At 45.3% G+C, this 18060-nt stretch overlaps 2 protein-coding genes across 3 annotated transcripts in view; both read right to left on the bottom strand.

Annotated features, from left to right (window-relative positions):
* Positions 1 to 986: 986 nt before the first annotated feature.
* Positions 987 to 16544, bottom strand: akap8l (A kinase (PRKA) anchor protein 8-like). Of its 2 annotated transcripts, XM_076287087.1 has the most exons (14): positions 16440 to 16544; positions 15345 to 15389; positions 14602 to 14830; positions 10026 to 10752; positions 8516 to 8636; positions 8232 to 8308; positions 7804 to 7837; positions 7511 to 7658; positions 6343 to 6484; positions 5878 to 5983; positions 5069 to 5199; positions 3154 to 3249; positions 2503 to 2715; positions 987 to 2273 (listed from the first exon to the last, which is right to left on the bottom strand). In XM_076287087.1, the coding sequence occupies exons 1-14, from the start codon at positions 16462 to 16464 to the stop codon at positions 1965 to 1967; spliced, it is 2403 nt and encodes an 800-aa protein (XP_076143202.1). In that variant the 5' UTR covers positions 16465 to 16544; the 3' UTR covers positions 987 to 1964. The 2 variants fall into 2 exon arrangements, with proteins under 2 accessions (XP_076143202.1, XP_076143210.1); XM_076287095.1 differs by lacking the exon at positions 15345 to 15389 and having other exon boundaries at positions 16440 to 16524.
* Positions 16545 to 16830: 286 nt separating this feature from the next.
* The window catches only part of mvb12a (multivesicular body subunit 12A), an 11472-nt gene continuing 10242 nt past the window's right edge, over positions 16831 to 18060 (bottom strand). The window contains exon 10 of the mRNA XM_076287301.1: positions 16831 to 18060. This exon is cut by the window's right edge and continues 844 nt beyond it. The gene's annotated coding sequence lies outside the window, so the exon portion shown is untranslated.

Raw genomic sequence — 18060 nt, 5'->3', positions numbered from 1 at the left:
AACCCCACATCAATAACATTATCCGGTCTGCCTTCCACCTACGAAACATCAATCGCCTTCGCCCCTCCCATATCCCCCACACTGCCGCCATCTAGTCTCGTCACTTCCCGTCTGGATTACTGCAACTCTCCCTCACAAATCCCTCCACAGAAAGTCCAGAATTCAGCTGCCCCCCATCATAACTCGAACCCCCCTTCATCCACCACATCGCTCCCGTCCTCCAACAGCTCCACTGGCTCCCGGTTCAGTTTCAATTCAAAGTGCTCCTGTTTACTTTCAAAGCCATCCACAAGCTCGACGACCCCATATTTGTCTGATCTCGTCCAGGTTCCCACTCCCTCCTGGGGGGTATTCCAAGTATGTGGTTTAGGGTAGGTTAACTCCGAGTAAGTGGTAAACCTCCTACAACAAGAACCCTACGGCATTGTTTCGTAAGGATAATGAAGCCATACAGCTCTTCTATTAGGAGGTTTACCACTTACTATGAGTTAACTTACCCAGGTTTGTCACCAAACCATGAATTTGGAATAGGCTACCGCGCTCTCAGATCCTCCTTCTCCACACACCTCTCTGTCCCCTGCGTCCGTCTCACCCCCATGGGGAGCCCGTCTCTAGAATTCATTACCACCACAACTCAGAAACATTGATTCATTCCCCCAAACAACTCAAAACACATCTGATGTCTGATGTATCCCTGTATGATGTCCTTGAGTGCGCTGAAAGGCGCCTATAAATAAAATGTCTTAATAATAATACATAATTCTCTTGAGAGGTAGTAATGAAAAACGCTTTGCAACATTTTGTCCCTGTTGAACTCCACCCTGCTGTGTTTTAACTAACTACACTCAACTGTAAAGACGTTGCAAAGACACACACACACACACACACACACACACACACACACACACACACACACACACACACACAGAGTGAGGTGTGAGAATGTATTACAAATCAGACATATATAAACCACAGACCATGTGTACTTGAGTTATAAACATTTATTTCATACGGTCCAAAACAAAAACAAAAATTGCTCTTGTAAAACAATATGCCAACTATAATTTATGTAGACAGCACTAACGTAAAGAAATAATTAAAACAAAAAACAACGCAATAAAATCCACAGACACTGAAAAAAAAAAAACCTTTTAAAATTAACACCGAAACAATGCATGTATATGATCAGTTTTGATGAGTGTCGATGGCCCATCAACAGCCTCAGACAGCGTTTTCTGCGTCACTACCAAATAAAATAAAACCTCACAAGACAGAGAAGCCAATTTTTATAACACAAGTCCAGACCCGAAGGCACCAAAAAAGTTTAATGTATTTACAAAAGGGGGGGAGTGGGGAGAAAAACAAAAATAAAATGAATCAAACCAAACAAAAAAAAAACCAAAACAAAACAAAAAAACAACATTTCAGACATTTGACTCTGTACACAAGCAAGAAGTCACTTGGAAAAGGTTTCTGATTGGCTGAATGACCGGATACGCTGACAGCTCATTCGCTGTGCTTGGAAGAGGATTTGGGGAGGTGGGCGTTACTTATTGGTCCTATGCGTGGGGCAAGGGGGGGGGGGGTGGTTAGGGACACGGGCAGGTTCCTCATTTTGGCCTGGGGCATGAATGAAGGTCAAGGGTCACACACAAAAACAACCAATGAAAAGTAAACCATGCCGCTCAGAGACTAGTTGTTGTCTAGTGGACCAGTTGTTGACTAGTTGTTGACTAGTGGTTGGAGACCAGTTGTTGTTGACGACGAAGACTAGTGGACGTTTCAAGCCCAAACCCCTCAGCACTGGCCAGCGAGCAGCCCTGGGTACAGCATCACTGTATCAGGCATGGGCAGACATGTATGGTTCATATGACTGTGGGGGGGTGGGGGGGGGGCTGGTAGAGAGAGTACATACTAAAGGTCAAAAGGTCATGTGGCAGGAAGAAATGGAGGGAGAGGGGGTGTCACTCGATTATGACCACATCTGCGTTGGCCGCGTCATCTGTCTCCTTCTCGCCGTCAGAGGCGTCGGCGTCTTCCTTAGCTGCCTCCGCCTCTTCCTTCTCAGCCTCCTCCTCTTCCTCAGCTGCTGCTGCCGCCGCCTCTTCCTCCTCCTCGTCTCCGTCGAGGATCTCGTCTCCCTCCTCGGCCTCCACACCGTCGGCCTCCTCGTCGCCCAGCTCCACACCTTCCTCTCCCTCTTCCCCTTCCTCACCACCCTCCTCCTCCTCCTCTCCCACTCTGTTCGCAGCGTCCTCATCCTTCACCTTTATCTGGAGAGCAAAACAAGAGACATAAACAGATAAACAAATGACCCAAGATGTACACCACCCCGGAGCAGTACAGAGTTACAGTTATGGCCTCCTCTTCTATAATATACCACTACTTGTCTGTGTCTGTCTTTGATGCATAATTCACATTATCACTGAAAAAATACTGACAAAAACTGTGTGGTGAGCGATGATCAAAATCAAAATGTATCAAAATGTTTTAAATCTTCACCTCGTTCTCGCCTGCCTCTGGCTCCTCTGTGGCGGCGGCTGCGTCTTCGCCGTTGTCATGGGTACCATTGCCTTCTGGCTTGGGCTCCTCCTCGTCATCCTTAAGCTCCGCCTCCGGCAGGCTTTGACTGCTCACCTCGGCCATAGACACATCCATCGTCATGGAGTCGTCAGGGTCCTGGTCGTCCTGGTTACCCAAAAAGGGGTTCTCGCCCTATTGACGAGGGAGAAGGGAGCAGGTGAGTATAGGATAGTATATAGTATGTTAACATGTAAATACAATCATTTTGAAATAAACAGATGATCCTGTAATGTGAGATTGTTTACTGCTTTTATGATGACGTACGTCATTCCTTTTATGATGCTGTTTGAATAGAAATGAAGGATTGCATACAGAAACCTAAACAATTAGTCTAAATCCACTGAAGAACTCTTTTCTTCACAACTTATCAGCCTGTATACCTACAAAAAAAAACTACATGTGTGCCAATAAGCAAATTAATTGAAAACAAACAAAGGGAACACCAAGGGAAATCGATTTTTCACATGAGCCAAAACCTCGCACAGTTCTGTACATGTGCCTGTGTGTAAAGACCGTTTCTCTGCATACGTGTCAGTGCATGCGTGTGTGTGTGTGTGTGTGTGTACTTGCCTTGAGGTAGCTCTCCAGCTTCTTGCCGATGACCTTGTGGTTGAGGATGCTGCGAGCCACTGATAGACTGTGGCCTTTAGACATCTCCATCATACCCTGTGCAGACACACATACAGACACACTACAGGTAAGATCAGGTGTGTGTTTGTGTGTATGTATGCGTGCATGTCAATGCATCTGTGTGGGTGTGTGTACGTGTGTGTGTGTGTGTGTGTGTACATCTGTGTGTGTAGTAGAGGGTGACGGTATAGTCCTGCGGTACGGGAGTAAATTTCACTGTTGGTAACGTGATAAGGACGGGACGGGAGCGGACGGAACGGGGAACGGAGGAGATTAAATTAAAGCATGCGGTGAGTGCACCCAAAGATTGCAAGGCATTTCTAGAAAAGAGAACCACTTACAACTCACAATACGTTTGTTGATTGGCTACTGCTAGCCGCAGAGTAGCCTATCAGAGCCATACTAAGCAGCTGCCCTGTTCACAAGCCAATCAATCAGCGTCAGCGACTACACCTAAAACTGAAGGTGTTTTCTATTAGTTTCTATTGCCATATCAACGTGAGCTAATCGCTAACGTTATCTGAGATGCTAGTTTTTGTAACGGCAGGAATAAACACACATGGTAACAAAATCAATCTAAACATGTGTAGCTTTACTCAACACATTAACACTATGATACAGTGTAATTGTCAAGTTGTATGGCTCACTTTGTTCAAAGTCTATCTTAATAACCCTCGTCACCTCGACTAGCCTATGTGGTGGTTGTTATGGGAAACTTGCTAATAAATGGCAAAGCAGCTTAACTGTAGTGAAGTTCGCAATATTGGAAAGAGGAAATGGCGTTTACATGTCCATTTAAATTATAGCCTTTCTAATGCACTTAAATCCGAAATAAGATGGAATGTGAGGAGACCGCTATTAACTTTAAAGAGGCCTATCTACAATCTGTAGCCTATGACGCAAATAAGCCTCATGTCCGTTCTATGGATGTCTGCTTTAGCCTATTGTTGACAGCAGGGTTTTTTTTACGATTTAAAATGATACTTTCTAGATTTGAATGGGCCATGTTGAAGAGCTGATGTCCATAATTGTTTGTGCAAATATAAACTGATTCATGTCCCTTGCATTTGGAACTGTGAGGTCCATGGTAGGTGCCTGACAGAAATATTGTTTCATTTTGCGAGTGATATCCACGTTCTGGCGGTGTTCTAAATGTGCACAGAAGGAGTTCCTAAGCTAGGCTATATAAGGTATAAGCTAGGTCTATTACACAACATAAATTGTCACTATGCTGGCGACCCAAATAAAATCTCCTACGATCCACCCTTTGGGAGCCAATGCTTTAGACAACATAGGGAACGAAACTGGAGTGGGACGGGATTCGGGAGCCTTTATCTCAGGATTTTGCAGGACAGGATTTTTTTTTGGGGAGCAAGTCACGTGATGGGGATATGACGGGAGTATTTGTGTGGGCTCGGGATGGGACGGGAGTGAAAATTGATTCCCGTGTCACCCTCTAGTGTGTAGGAGTGCCTGTGTCTATGTCAGTGTGTGTGTGTGTGTGTGTGTGTGTGTGTGTGTGTGTGTGTGTGTGTGTGTGTGTATTTTGTCTGTGTGTACCTTGCAATTGTACGTCTGTACATCTGTGTGTGTAAGAGTGCCAGTGTCTATATGTCTGTGTGTGTGTAGGTACGCCAGTGTCTAGGTCAGTGTGTGTGTATTTTTGTATTTTTTCAGTGTCTGTGTGTGTATTTTTGTGTGCCTGTGTGTACCTTGCAGTTGTACATCTGTGTGTGTGTAAGAGTGCCTGTGTCTATATGTCTGTGTGTGTGTGTGTGTGCGTGCGTGCGTATGTGTGCGTAGGAGTGCCTGTGTCTATATGTCAGTGTGTGTATGTGTGTATTATTGTGTGTACCTTGCAGTTGTAGTTGTGGTCAGGGGAGCGCAGGTGCTTCTTGATGAGGTGGAACTGCATGGGGATGAAGACGTCACAGGCTGCACAGTGGGCCGCCTCAACCTTCTTCATGAAGTGCTCCATACCGATCTCTATTGGGGGGGGGGGGGGGGGGGGGTCAAAGATTAAACACACACTCTTTGTTCTGCACAGACATCCAAGGCGTACAGCCCTGCGACACCGTCCAGCAACATAGAACCTAGAACCCTGTGATTTCTGAGCACTGTTCCGGATAGGTTTAGTCCTACACAATGCCTTTATGGTTGCACAGTCTCTACAGTTTACAGTCATGCTCTAACGGCAAACTACACAGACTTTCACATCCTTGAATTTACATGCCAGAGACTGATTTCCATGGAGTGTTTTTACATAGGCCAACACGCACACGCACGCACACAGACGTCGAATTATACTGGGACAAAGTCACATATTTACACAAACACAAAACACTCCTCTCCACTCCTACAAAGCTGCATCAACAAAACTGTACTATAAATGTGTACTACACACTCATTTGTATATACATATAGACCCTTTCAACAATAAAAACAAAAACAATGCTTGAACGTTCTATTTGGTTCCCAATCTACTTCCTCTGCATTAAGATAACATATGGAATGTTAAAACCTGTTAAAAAAGAAGCCTTGTGGGGCCAACTATGATGCTGATAATGGAACTCACTTGAAAGGGTCTATATATATATATATATATATATATATATATAAATCATTCACACATAACAGGGATCGCGCACGCACACACACACAAACCTCTGGTGAGGTCCTGTTCCTTGTGCACTTGGCAGATGGCAGCGCTGAAGTTGTCGATCTGGGTGACCCTCTGCTGTGTCTTATTGAACTTGTTGTTCAGGTACTCCTAGAAAAGATTAAGAGTTTTATAAATAAGTCTTATTTATCTTCAGTTAATTAACTTGTTCAGGTACTCCTATAAAAGATTAAGAGTTTTATAAATAGGTCTTATTTGTCTTATTGAACTTGTTGTTCAGGTACTCCTATAAAAGATTAAGAGTTTTATAAATAAGTCTTATTTATCTTCAGTTAATTATGAACATCCCCTGTACATGTCTGTAGAAAAGGTGTGTGTGTGTCCACATGAATGAATTCTGTGTGAGTGAGTGAGACATGCAATATAGCCACAACAGTGTGTGTGTGTAGGTGTGTGTGTGTGTGTGTGTGTGTGTGTGTGTGTGTGTGTGTGTGTGTGTGTGTTGGTACCTGCAGGAAGTCTGTGGTGGGCTTGGAGAGCTGGCTGGAGAGGAACTTGAAGTGCTCCTTGTGGAACTTGCTCTCCAGGTGAGCGGCCATGTCCTCGCTGTAGAACGAGCGGAACTTGCACACGGAGCAGGCAAACATCATCCTGAGAGAAGAGAAGAGAAGAGAAGAGAAGAGGAGAGAGAGATTTAAGTGTGTGTGGGTGTACGGCGCGCATGTGTTATGCGTCTGTGGGGGCAAAAACAAACATGATCCAGAGAGTAAGACAGGTTGTTGTAGAGTCTATGCGTGAGAAGCGGAACTCGCGGAGAAAGTCTCAGTCAGGGAGAGCCCACTAGACTGAGAGGGAGACATCCCTGACCACCGGACAAGGGGTGGGTATAGATGGGGAAAGAGAGAGCACACACACACCCACACACACACACACACACTAGGGGTGTTACGATTCTCCAAATCCTCGATTCGATGTATTTTCGATTTTAAAGTCACGATTTGATTTTCGATCTTTTTTTAATATTACTATTAATGCATTCCTTATATGTTATTTACTCCTTTTGGTCTTTTCCTTTTACTGTTTCGGGGGTGCTTTTATTTTGAAACTGCTTTTAATTTTGAAACCGTTCCAACCGTGAGGTTGTAATGTAAACAGAACTAACATTAGGCTAAATAAAAACAGAGACGTGAACATAGTGAAATGAAACAACACAGAATGTTAATTTGACTGTTTCAGCACACTCCGAAGAGACCTAAGGTTAGTGTTCATGGAATATGTACTTATCAATGTGCATTTTAAGCCTTAAAGTAACTTTGGACTGTAACTAGATCATCTTTTCACTTGCTATGTTGAGTAGGCTAAGTTAGTTTTAATTGACGTGAATGAACGAATACTTTCACACCGGTGATTTCAAAGTAGCAAGAGGGGCTTTGATTTCGGTAGGTTGATGTGTATATTTTAACTGGCTGCTGTTGACGCCGCTGTTCAGCACGTGCATGTGTGTTTGTGCATCTTGGCATACATGCTGGACGTGACATTGGGGGTTGGCTGCATCGTCGATTCTACTTTTAAGTTCGAAGTTCGAGATTGAGATGTAATTTCGATCGATTTCAATATAAAATCGAAATCGTGACACCCACGACACACACACACACACAGAAGGACCCCCCAACTGACCTCTGGGCGTTGAACTTGACCCCGGACATCTCCATGAAGCCGCGGCGCTTCTTGAACTTGGGCAGGCCCTCCTCCTGGGCTGGCGGCTGCTGCTGCTTGCCCTGGAGCTTTTTCTTGATCTGAGTGATCTCCTCCTGGATGGTCACCCCTACAGGGAGCACAGAGGGACACACAGACCCTTAGCTGTTTGAATGACGCTATTCTAGTTTCACAGGGGACTTAAGATGGCGTTTACATTCACACACTTGAGTACGTGTTACTAGATATAGTAACTGTAAAGGGTGGCTGCTTACCTCCTTTGTCTCCTTCAGCGGCAGGCTTGGCAGCCTGTGAAGCAGAAAAGTGACTTGATTATACACACACACACACACACACACACACACCTGTTCTCTGGTTAACCCATCCTTACACCAGAAGACTAATGCAAAAGACTACAATCTTTCAAGAATCTTTCCCAAATCTTGTCAAAGTCTTCTGATGTACAGGTAGCATTAGACATCTTATGGACGAAAATTGGTGACACTGTGATCCACACACATTCTTCACTACATCCGTTGCTTATACAAAAAAAAACCAACTACAAAAACGATAGATAATCCCACTGTCCTCCCTGCAATTTATGATGCACACAAGCACACACACTTACAGCAGAATCCTCACACACCTATGTACACCCTGCATGTTATGATGCCGCTACACGCACACACACACACACACTTACAGCAGCAGAGTCCTTGGCTGAGTCCTTGGTTTCCTCCTTGACCTTTTCACCGCTGGCCTCAGTACCTTCAGTCTTCCCTGCAGAACCAACACCAAAGCAGCAGGGTTAACCGTTTACCCTGAAGATTTACCGTATTTCACATAATGATTGTACCCTTGAATCTGACTGCATATACTGTAAATCTTCTAATTATCGCTCCTCCTTGAATCTGACAGAGAGCAGGGCAAAAAAAGAAAGATATATATATTATATAATATATATATATATATATACACAGAAAGCACCTTTAGCTGCTTCGGCCGAGTCCTTGTTCTCGGTCTTGCCCACTTTAGACTCGGGCTCATCGCCTGCGTTCTGAGTCTTCTTTCGCTTCTTCTGACCATCACGTGGCGATTTCACCTGTTGCTGAGTAACCATCGGCAACAGTGTCAACACAATTGTTCACACACGCACACAGAAACAGACATACGAACACAGCTATGTGCAAACATTAACACACACGCACACACATATACACACATGCTTACTGACAAAGAGACAATGCATTTACACCGCTACCCGTACGCTGGGATACTTAAGACAGGAATCGGCAACGATTAGCCAAAATCTTGTCGACTTACACACAGAACAGCACAGCACAGCCGCTAAATGAATGAATGTCTACGCATATACTATAACAAGCAGAAGTATACAGGCATGCGGAAAGAGAACAGTTGACAAACTTTCATTCGACAACACGCAACATTTAAAAGTTGCACAGACACTTTTACAGAATGCTTCAGTATTACTGAATCTAGTCAAAAAGACAAGATCCATCGGAATTTCGGCATACACAGACTTACCTTACATCAAACACATGTTATAAACAAGCTTGACTAAGTGAGTTACATTTTTTGCCATTAAAAAAAAAAAAAAAAAGATATCTTATACGGGTTATAGCAAGGCCTATGCTACGGGAAAACCCGTAGAGAAAATTACAGTTATGAATACTGGGCGTGGGGGGTGGGGGTTTGGAGAGTGATGTATCTTAAAAGGGTTAAAGACTAACTAAGAATAACAGCACAAGCATGACCAAATTGTCACCAAAGCGAAGCTAATTTTTAACAATTAAAACAACCCAAAATAAATAAATAGTAGGACTGAGAGCGCAGTGTCTTTGCTTCAGGGGGAATGGGCGAAGGACTTGCGTGTGTTCTGAACCATACTGGCATTATTCAGCACTGCCGAAGGGGTGGTGTGGGTAAAATAACAAGATTCTCTCTTTGGCATGAGGGAATTATGGGTAAAAACAACAGGGTCTCTTTAGGTAGTCTTTGTGACCAAGAAAAGGGGGGCAGACTGCTACAAGAGTGGGCTGTGGGCTATTTTGTCACAGAGAAAACGACCCACAGGGGAGTTGGGACGAGATTTTGGTGACCGGTGCCGTCTCTGAGAACTACCGTTACATGGGGCTTAATCCAGTACAAGTACGAGCAAATAGTGACCAAAGCAAAGCTACAAGAGTGGGCTGTGGGCTATTTTGTAGCAGTGGTGAAACGACCCAGAGGGGGGGTTGGGATGTGATTTTGGTGCTCGAGGGCAGGAAGAGGACAGGGGACCATGATGTATTGGGTGGGCATGTAACATGTGGCTGCTTGGGCAGGACTTCACAAAGCTTTCACCTTTTGTTGTTTGTTTGTTTTCCTTTTTAGATAAACCACCAGCCCCTGGGGGCCCAGCCCAACAATGATGGGCGTTTCTCCCTTTATTTAAAGGTTTTTTTTTTTTTTTTTTAAGTTTTGGGGAGGTACTTACTCGGTTGAGGGGTCTCTTTCGGCCCCGCTGGCGGTTGGCCCGGGGGCCCCCTCCAAACTGGCGAGGAGAGGAGTAGTCCTGGGGGCCGTGGCTGTGGCCGTGGGCGTGGGGGGGTGCCTGGAAGCCCCCGGTCTCGGGGAACATGCGCTGGCCCAGCAGGGACGGCAGCTTGCCTCGCCCGCCGCCCGGGGAGTGCCCGTGGCCGTGACTGTGACCGCCGGCTCGGCCCCCGCCAAGACCGGCGCCGCCGGGGCCCATGGAGGAAGGGTTGTCCTGCCGCCGGCCGAAGCCGCCGCGGCCGCCCATACCGCCCCCTCCCCCACCGGCGCCTCCCCCACCTCCGGAGCCCCGTCTGGGGGAACGCTGGCCGCCCACCCCCCCGGAGCCCCCCCAGCCGGAGCCAGAGAAGGCGTCGCGGGAGGGCATCTGCGACTGACGCATTTTGGCGCCGTAGGAGGAGTGGCTGTCAAAGCCTCCGCCGCCGCCGCCACCACCACCACCAACGCCACCACCGCCCCCTCCACCACTGCCGCCAAGGCCTCCGCCCAAGCCCATGGCTCCGCCCCCCATCCCGCCCCCTCCCCCGGCCCCGTAGCCGAGGCCACTGCCTCGCGAGCCCATCAGGTCACCCCGGGCGTCGCTGTAGCCATAGCTACCAGATCTGTAGAGATCTCGGGGCCCCATGGCGGAGGAGGAGCGAGAGTCGAAGGAATCGTATTGGTCAAACCTGCGACAGAGGGGGGGGTGGGGGGAGGGGAGGGGGAGAGGAGAGGGAGGTGCAGAGCAAGCACAGGGTGAGGAATGAGGAGATTCAGGAGTTTTATTTTTCCTGTCCCTCCATTTTTCTTCATCATTATCATCATCACCCCCTCATTCATTCTCTCCCTCACATATGAGCAGAGGAACAAGCACAACATAAAAACAAATTCTCCCAGCAAGAAAAACACAAAGATAATAAAAAAAAAAACATCAACAAAAGGGTAAAATAAGCTCAAAATCATCAGCCCAAACAAACTGGAGTCTGGAGACACAAACAAGGGAAATAAGTCACTGAAACTCTGTTGCATAAACCCATTTCAGCCAGACTCCTCACGCCAGTTCTCTCACACAATCACCGTGTTTGGTGTTATGGATGTTTTGTTGGGTTTTTTTTTTTGGGGGGGGGGCAAACCCTTTAACCCCCACTCATGAGGGTCTCAGAAAAAGGGGCATCTTGGGGATGGGAGGCACACAGGGGCAATAAAAGAACAAACGTTCCCAGACAAATAACTGTTTAGGAGCCTTTTATAGCAATACTGTAGGACTGGGTGCATGAGAGAAATAACATCTGGAGAAAGTATTGGATCTGGGAGAAGTACGAGAAACTGGGAATCTCATAAAAAGTTGACGACATCTTAAGAGGGGGCATAAATAAGGTCCTTTGTACCATCTGGAAGCCAGTGGGGCACCTCTTCCCTGAGGGCAATATGCTTGTGCACACATTAATTCGGCTCCTCTCACAGGGGGGGGGGGGGCTCATGCTTTGTAGCTTGGCAACAGAGACTTCCTGTTTGTTTGTGGGGGCACGGCAGAGCATGATCAACATTGTGACATCACAATTCAGCACCCTCTTGCGTGGACCCCTCACTGAGCCAAGAGGAGGGATCCCAACCTGCACTTAAAAGGGACAAAGAAAAAAAACACACAAAACATGGATGGGTGTGTGTGTGTGTGTGTGTGTGAGTGAGTGTGTGATATCGGGTGCTTAACTATATGGCGAGAAACAGAAATGGAAAGAGAGAGAAGGGAGAGAGAGAGACACAGCAAAAGGCGGTGATTTCCATCTTTCTCCATCTCCAACAAAATGGACAGACAGTGACAAACAATAGAGGGGACACGACACGTCGTCTACACCAAGCACAGACTGGAATGCTTTGAGAACACAGGGACAGGCTGAGAGGACAGCGACGATGACGTGGCAGATGCGACAGAGATTCCGGCAGAACACAGCGCCAACATGGTCGACATCCAGGTGAGGTGATGGGTGTGTGCAGTCGACCACAGTAAGCCCAAAACACCTCAGCCCAAAACAGTTTCCTGAACCCCCATATGGTTCAGAGCTCTCCAAAGACTCCCTGATAAAAATGTCATTGAACACAACACAAATGGCTAATTTCCAAAGGCTAACAACTTGGTTAGGGTTACCACTAGCCCATAATTTACCAGGTGACATATCAAGACAATTAGGACTGCTCATTTGGGTGGAAAGAAGATCACTTCCTGGACAGGGCAGCACAGGTCTAGGCTGTGTAAATACATTCAAAGTGGCTAAAAAGAGTGCTGTATGAATACCCACACCATCAGGATCAGTGCAGCAAAAGGAAACACACTTCCCTCAGATGTGTGGGGGTGTGTGGGTGCAAAGGAAGGTAGAAGTGTATTTCAGAATATGAGCTGGAGAGAGAGTGTGTGTGTGTGTGTGTGTGTGTGTGTGTGTCATATAGGGACCCACTGGAGATGGCTACTGGAGAGTTAACCAAATCGAGCCGAGCGTGCATTCATTACCCCGTAATTATCGACCAAAGAGGCTAAATTTGGCTCTGTGTCTTTGCAACAAACACTTTTCTCGCACTTTCATCTTGTTTTTAACCAACTCTCCTCAGAACAAACTCCGACAACTCCCTCTGAGCAAAACTATTCAGTATCAACATTCACTTCACCACCTGCCAGGACGCCTTAGAAAATATACTAAAGAACTTAAGTCAAAACAGCCCACATGCAAGGAGGATTTCTGACCAAAACTTTAGCTTTACATTTTTTTTAATTAGGATTAGGATTTGGGTATTTCGAGTCCTGGGCCATTTCAGATAGACAGGAGACGTGATAAATTCATTGTGCTAATAGGTGGGGGGGATTTCCCAGAGCATCCAATCAATTGCCAGCCTGTTTACCACCAAAATCACCAACACCGCAAAAATTATAAACAGAGGAGCCTTCGGAAGCATTTCACTGAGGTCATCAAGCAGAATGTTAGCTATGGGGCGGCGGAAGCGTAGTGGCTAAGGGAAAGTCGTGGGTTTGATTCCTAACGGCCACCATAGTACCCTTGAGCAAGGCACTGAAACAAGTAGCTCTGGGGAGACTTGTAATAATTGACATTATAAGTGGCTTTGGATAAAAGTGTTTTTTTTTTCTTCTTTTTTTAAGCCAAATTAATATATAAGTAAATAAATAAATTAATATGTAAACTCATCTGGGTTAGCCACTAAACCACTTCCTTGGAATACCCACGCGCCCAGGAAGGCTACGAGATGGTACCAACACACAGCGGCAAGAGAAGACCCACAGTGGAGGGAGGTTAACGGACGATGCGTCAATGGTGTGTGAATGTGAGGGACAGGGAGAGCATCATGAGCAAAATGGAAACAGCTGTGGCAGGAAGAACAGCGTGCCACCCACGACAGTCAGACAATGGAGGACTTGATAGGCCACAGGACGAAGATGGGGGTGCTGTGATGCAGCTCGTGGGACAGTGTATGTGTCAAAGTCAAAGCCTGTGCTGATACTAACATCAATAACAACAACAACAACAACAACAACAATTTTGGGTGATGGAATTGAATGGTGTCTGTTAATAGAAAACAGGGCCAGTTTTGCCACGCTGCGGCCATCTTTATAACGGCTTACTTTGGCCAGCTATTTCTGAAGATTACGCCAATCATGCCGTTTCCAACAATGCATTTGGTTACTGACATTACAGAGGCGGGATATGTGTAGACAACTGCATAGTGGCATTACAAACTAACCCCATACATTTTTACGGAGAACTCTTTTGAGTGCTGCATCTCCTCATTATAAAGTATCTGGTTTGACAATCAATTAGCGAAAAAATTAAAGACGGAAGAACAGCACTGAGTGGTTGAATTGAGGGGGGTGGGGGTAGTGTAGCGGCTAACAGGGGGGGGTTGTAAAGAAATGGCCCTAAAAGATATGCGATGGATGGTCATCTGGGTGTGTTTGTGGGGAGAGCAAGGTGATAATCTCTTCCAGGTAGACGTCCTTCAGCGTCCACAGAACAGGTCAATTGTGCTAACATGGGTGCTAATAGGCTAGGCTACTTCATGGGGTACTTCATGAAAGAGGTAGGCCATTATTAAAGTACGCCTGAAAAAAACATTGTGAACTTCTTGAGTGAGTACTTGAGTGAGTGTGTGAGGATCATATTTAAATCACGGTGTTTTAATTTAATTACATTTAAATCAAGGTGATTAGATGGGTGATTCAAATCCTATTAGAGGGGGGCGTAGTGTATGGCGGTGTGCATGTTTTGGTCTCTCGGTGAGCAAGTACATTGAGAACAGTCAGCACTTGTTTCTTCCAGTTTGTGTGTGTGTGTGTGTGTGTGTGTGTGCGTGTGTGTGTGTGTGCGCACGCTTAGTACTTTCTCTTCAAGCACACACACACACGTGGCTTTTTCAGCAGAAAAGGCTATTTAGAGAGAGCAAGAAACAGTGAACGAGTGTGTGTGTGTGTGGCCTAATCCCAGTTCGAAAAACACACACACACACTTTTGGCGTGCGGAGTAGCTGAGCCTTACCTGTCGCTGCGTCCGCCCCCCTTCATGCCACCCTCCAGCTGTGTGAGCATGTCCAGGCGCTGGTTGATCTTGGCGATGACTTCGTCGGCGTTGCTCACCGTGGAGGACAGGCCTGAGCCTCCGGAGAGCCTGCTCTTCATCAGGCTACCGCCGTAGCCTCCGCTGCCTCCACCGCCGCCGCCTCCGAAGCCCCCGCCGCCCGACATGGAGTCCTTGTACCCATACAGGTCTGGGGGAGGGGCAGAAACAGCAGAAGATCTCAAGACCTTCTGTCTGGATCGATAAAGTATCTATCTTTCTTTCTATCCATCTTTCTATCTATCTATCTATCTCTCGCTCTATTGAAGTGCTAGCTAAACTAGACCTGCGACCTCGACTAACTTACTGCTTGTTTGTCTGTCTGTTGTCCGCTGTATGCACGTTCCTCTGTGTGCAGGCACATTCACAAATATGTCTTTCTACAGCACTATGTGGGCCCAAACCAAATTCCCCCTTTAAGTCCGACACACCTGACTAGTCTACTACGCTACTGACCCAAGACAATGTATGGAAACCCAATGTCTGGAAAACGCACGGAAGCACTTATTGGACAGGCAACTTTCATTCTTTGCTTACCGTCACTGTGTGACTAGCTTCTACTCTAGAACAGTATGTGCTCAGGTATGTGTAAAACACCAATGTGAACAACACTGTGCCTGATGAGCATGAAAGGCCATTTTAATGAGCTTTCCTCAGTGACCTACCTCTGCTTGAGGAACCTCCGCCACCTCCACCCCAACCGGAGAAGCCTGCAAGTCGAGCACGCAAGTTGGAAGTTAATCGTAGTGAAACAATTGTAAAAATAATGCTAATATTGTGTAGCCTACACAGCCTTTACAATTGTCCAAGGACGAATAATCACACACCAGCCACACATAAATGAACCCTTCCATTGCTTACATAACAGAAGGCAAGCGTCAGTAAACGGTCTAGTTTAGGGAGAAGCTGTAGGACTCGGTCAATTAACTTGGCAAACAGCTATTGAAAATAGACACCTTAAGATAAGCTGTTGTATCCGCCAGGCCCTAAAATGGTTGCATGTGTTGCATAACAACCGCTAACTTTATGGCTAGCTAGAGGGGCGTGTGGTAAGTTGCTAGCTGTAAGTTAGCTAAAAATTTAAGACAGGGCTATGAAAAGTCTCATGGCGGCCATTTTAATGTAAAGCTTAGCTGGCAGCTAACTTCTGGCTGCGAGAGTAGGGAATATGCGATTAGTTAAGTCGTGACTGACCAACGGCGTTTCTACTAGCACATGTAAAGGACAAGGTAACTTTAAAGTTTGTGTTAGTTACCGTGTCTGGCAATAAATTCACCATGCACAACAATATTCACCTCGCTAGCTCTTCGATGCTAGGTGGCATCACGACTTTTCCATTGTTTACACGCAGGCCGGTTAGCCACTCATGTTAACAAGCAACACTAACGTTAGATACACCCTTGACCAGTTTAGTTCCTGCAAACAACCCCAACGTCTAGTTCAATCCTTCAAGTAATCGAGAAGCCCGTTAACTCTATTCAACTCAATGCAGGTAAAATAGTTAGCTAACAGATCAGTGAGGGCCTTTAGCTAACGTAAGCTAGAGCTGGAATCATTTCCATTAACGCTAGGTAGCCTACTGGCGAAAAGTAACGGAGCATTGATCGGTTAGCATTAGCTAACCTAGCCTAGTTGTGATTATTGTACAAAATGTGAGTGTTGAGGGAATGCTTAGTGATCTTAGAAATTATCATATAAAGTCATAGACATGGATGAGACAATCATTAATTTAGAGAGACAACAAAACAACGCGACTTTACCCGAACCGTAGCCTCGTCCGTCCATACTTGAATATAGGTTGACTTGTGGGTTGGTGATCTGGCCAAGGTAGTGATTCGCACTGCGTGCGAGGAAGGAAAAGTAGATCACTGCGTTGCGGTAACAAAACGCGTCTGCCTCTTCCCATTGGTTAAAAGCATTGATTCTGGTTGAAAGCCGGGATATTTCGAAACGATTGGATAAAAAGCAATCCATTCATTGTCAGTCTCCTGCATTGGTCCAATCTTATTTGAAGGATTTTGAAAATATAAAAATAAACCTACAAACGCTGAAGATGATCTATTCTGGCCGACGTACAATCAAATATCACGTCAAAAAGTAGCATTCCCATTTTTTTTCAAATTCATTGTCAAAATGAATTTGCTTTTTCTTTAAAGGTCTTTATTTAGAAAAAAAAGTTAAAACAGAAAGAAAGCGGGGATATAAAAAAGTAATTCAAGATGATCAGCACATTCCTGTAGTTTACATACATCCTTCACTAAAATATAGTAATATATAATAAAGACAATGTATGTCCCGTTTCAAATTTTTGGTCCCAGACATAAAAAAAAAAAAAAAAAAAATTAAATATAATAAGCAGAGAATTACATGGTCCATACAAACATGACACAATATAATTAAGATTCATTTCAAGAGTGTAAAAAAACAAAAACAGTGTCATGTCACTTATACATCCCATCACCACTGACAATTGCAATATTTTGCACAAACGATTAAATGATGAGGAGAAACAAAGTAATTCAAACTCTGTGTGCTGGTACCAGCAGCAAAGTCATGTAGGCCGAGCTGGCTAGGTAAGGCGACATCGGTCACATAATTTAAAGAGGAAAAAGTGCATCATCTAAGGAAAATAAAAACAGCCGGCAACACACAACAGACAGCTTTCAATGTAGCTCGTATGTGTGCAGGATGAAGCCAGCCATATGACTCACAATCAGACAAATTAGACTAAAATGTGGTCAAGATGCACATTTCGCTATATGCAAATTATTTTATTTGGGAGCCTATGCATCGCCAATTTAATGATAGCCAACAGCACTGCGCAGATTCACCTTTGTTTATCTCTAAACAACATGCAAACTCAATAGCCCTTTAAAGGGCGTCTAAAAACATTTCAAGAATTTTGATGGAAAGTCAGTGATAGGGAGACAGAATCTCTCTACCAGCTTTAAGACTGTCACTGAATCAAGACTGGACTCTGGAATTCTAGACAATTCTAGAATGTGGCACAAATGGGATATTTCCACTCCATTACACGTTGGTACTATATTAAAATAGAACAGGAACTTCTATTTACTCTAAATGTGTCTGGACAGAGTGTGACACGCTCAAACCTCAAATGTGCCACATAATCTGCTACTTCTCTCCTTTCCAGCCAATCAGTTCAGATAAACATCAGTCACAGCAAGCTTTACCAGACCAGAGAAATGGGCAAGCCTCTACTTACACACAAACAAACACACACACACACACACAAACAGGCGCACACACACACACACACACACACACACACACACAATTTATTCTTAACAGTGTCAGTAGGGTAAGAGTTAGACAGCATGATTATCTGTTGCAGGCTTACTAGGACATGAAAAAATTTAA

This window comes from Alosa pseudoharengus, unplaced genomic scaffold (assembly GCF_046254945.1).
Source record: "Alosa pseudoharengus isolate Yale_2024_CS ecotype anadromous, Long Island Sound unplaced genomic scaffold, YU_APseudo_1.1 YU_APseudo_1.1_scf_1, whole genome shotgun sequence".
Taxonomy (NCBI): domain Eukaryota; kingdom Metazoa; phylum Chordata; class Actinopteri; order Clupeiformes; family Clupeidae; genus Alosa; species Alosa pseudoharengus.
This window is presented reverse-complemented; position numbering and strand designations above follow the sequence as displayed.

Bases quoted from the DNA above. Each gene is read 5' to 3' on its own strand.
- akap8l (XM_076287087.1), bottom strand. From the start codon at position 16,464: ATGGACGGACGAGGCTACGGTTCGG. The intron at 15,390-16,439 runs GTAAAGTCGCGT...CTCGACTTGCAG, and splicing joins CGGACGAGGCTACGGTTCGG to GCTTCTCCGGTTGGGGTGGA. The intron at 3,250-5,068 runs GTACACACAATA...GTGTCTGCACAG, and splicing joins ACCACAACTACAACTGCAAG to GGTATGATGGAGATGTCTAA.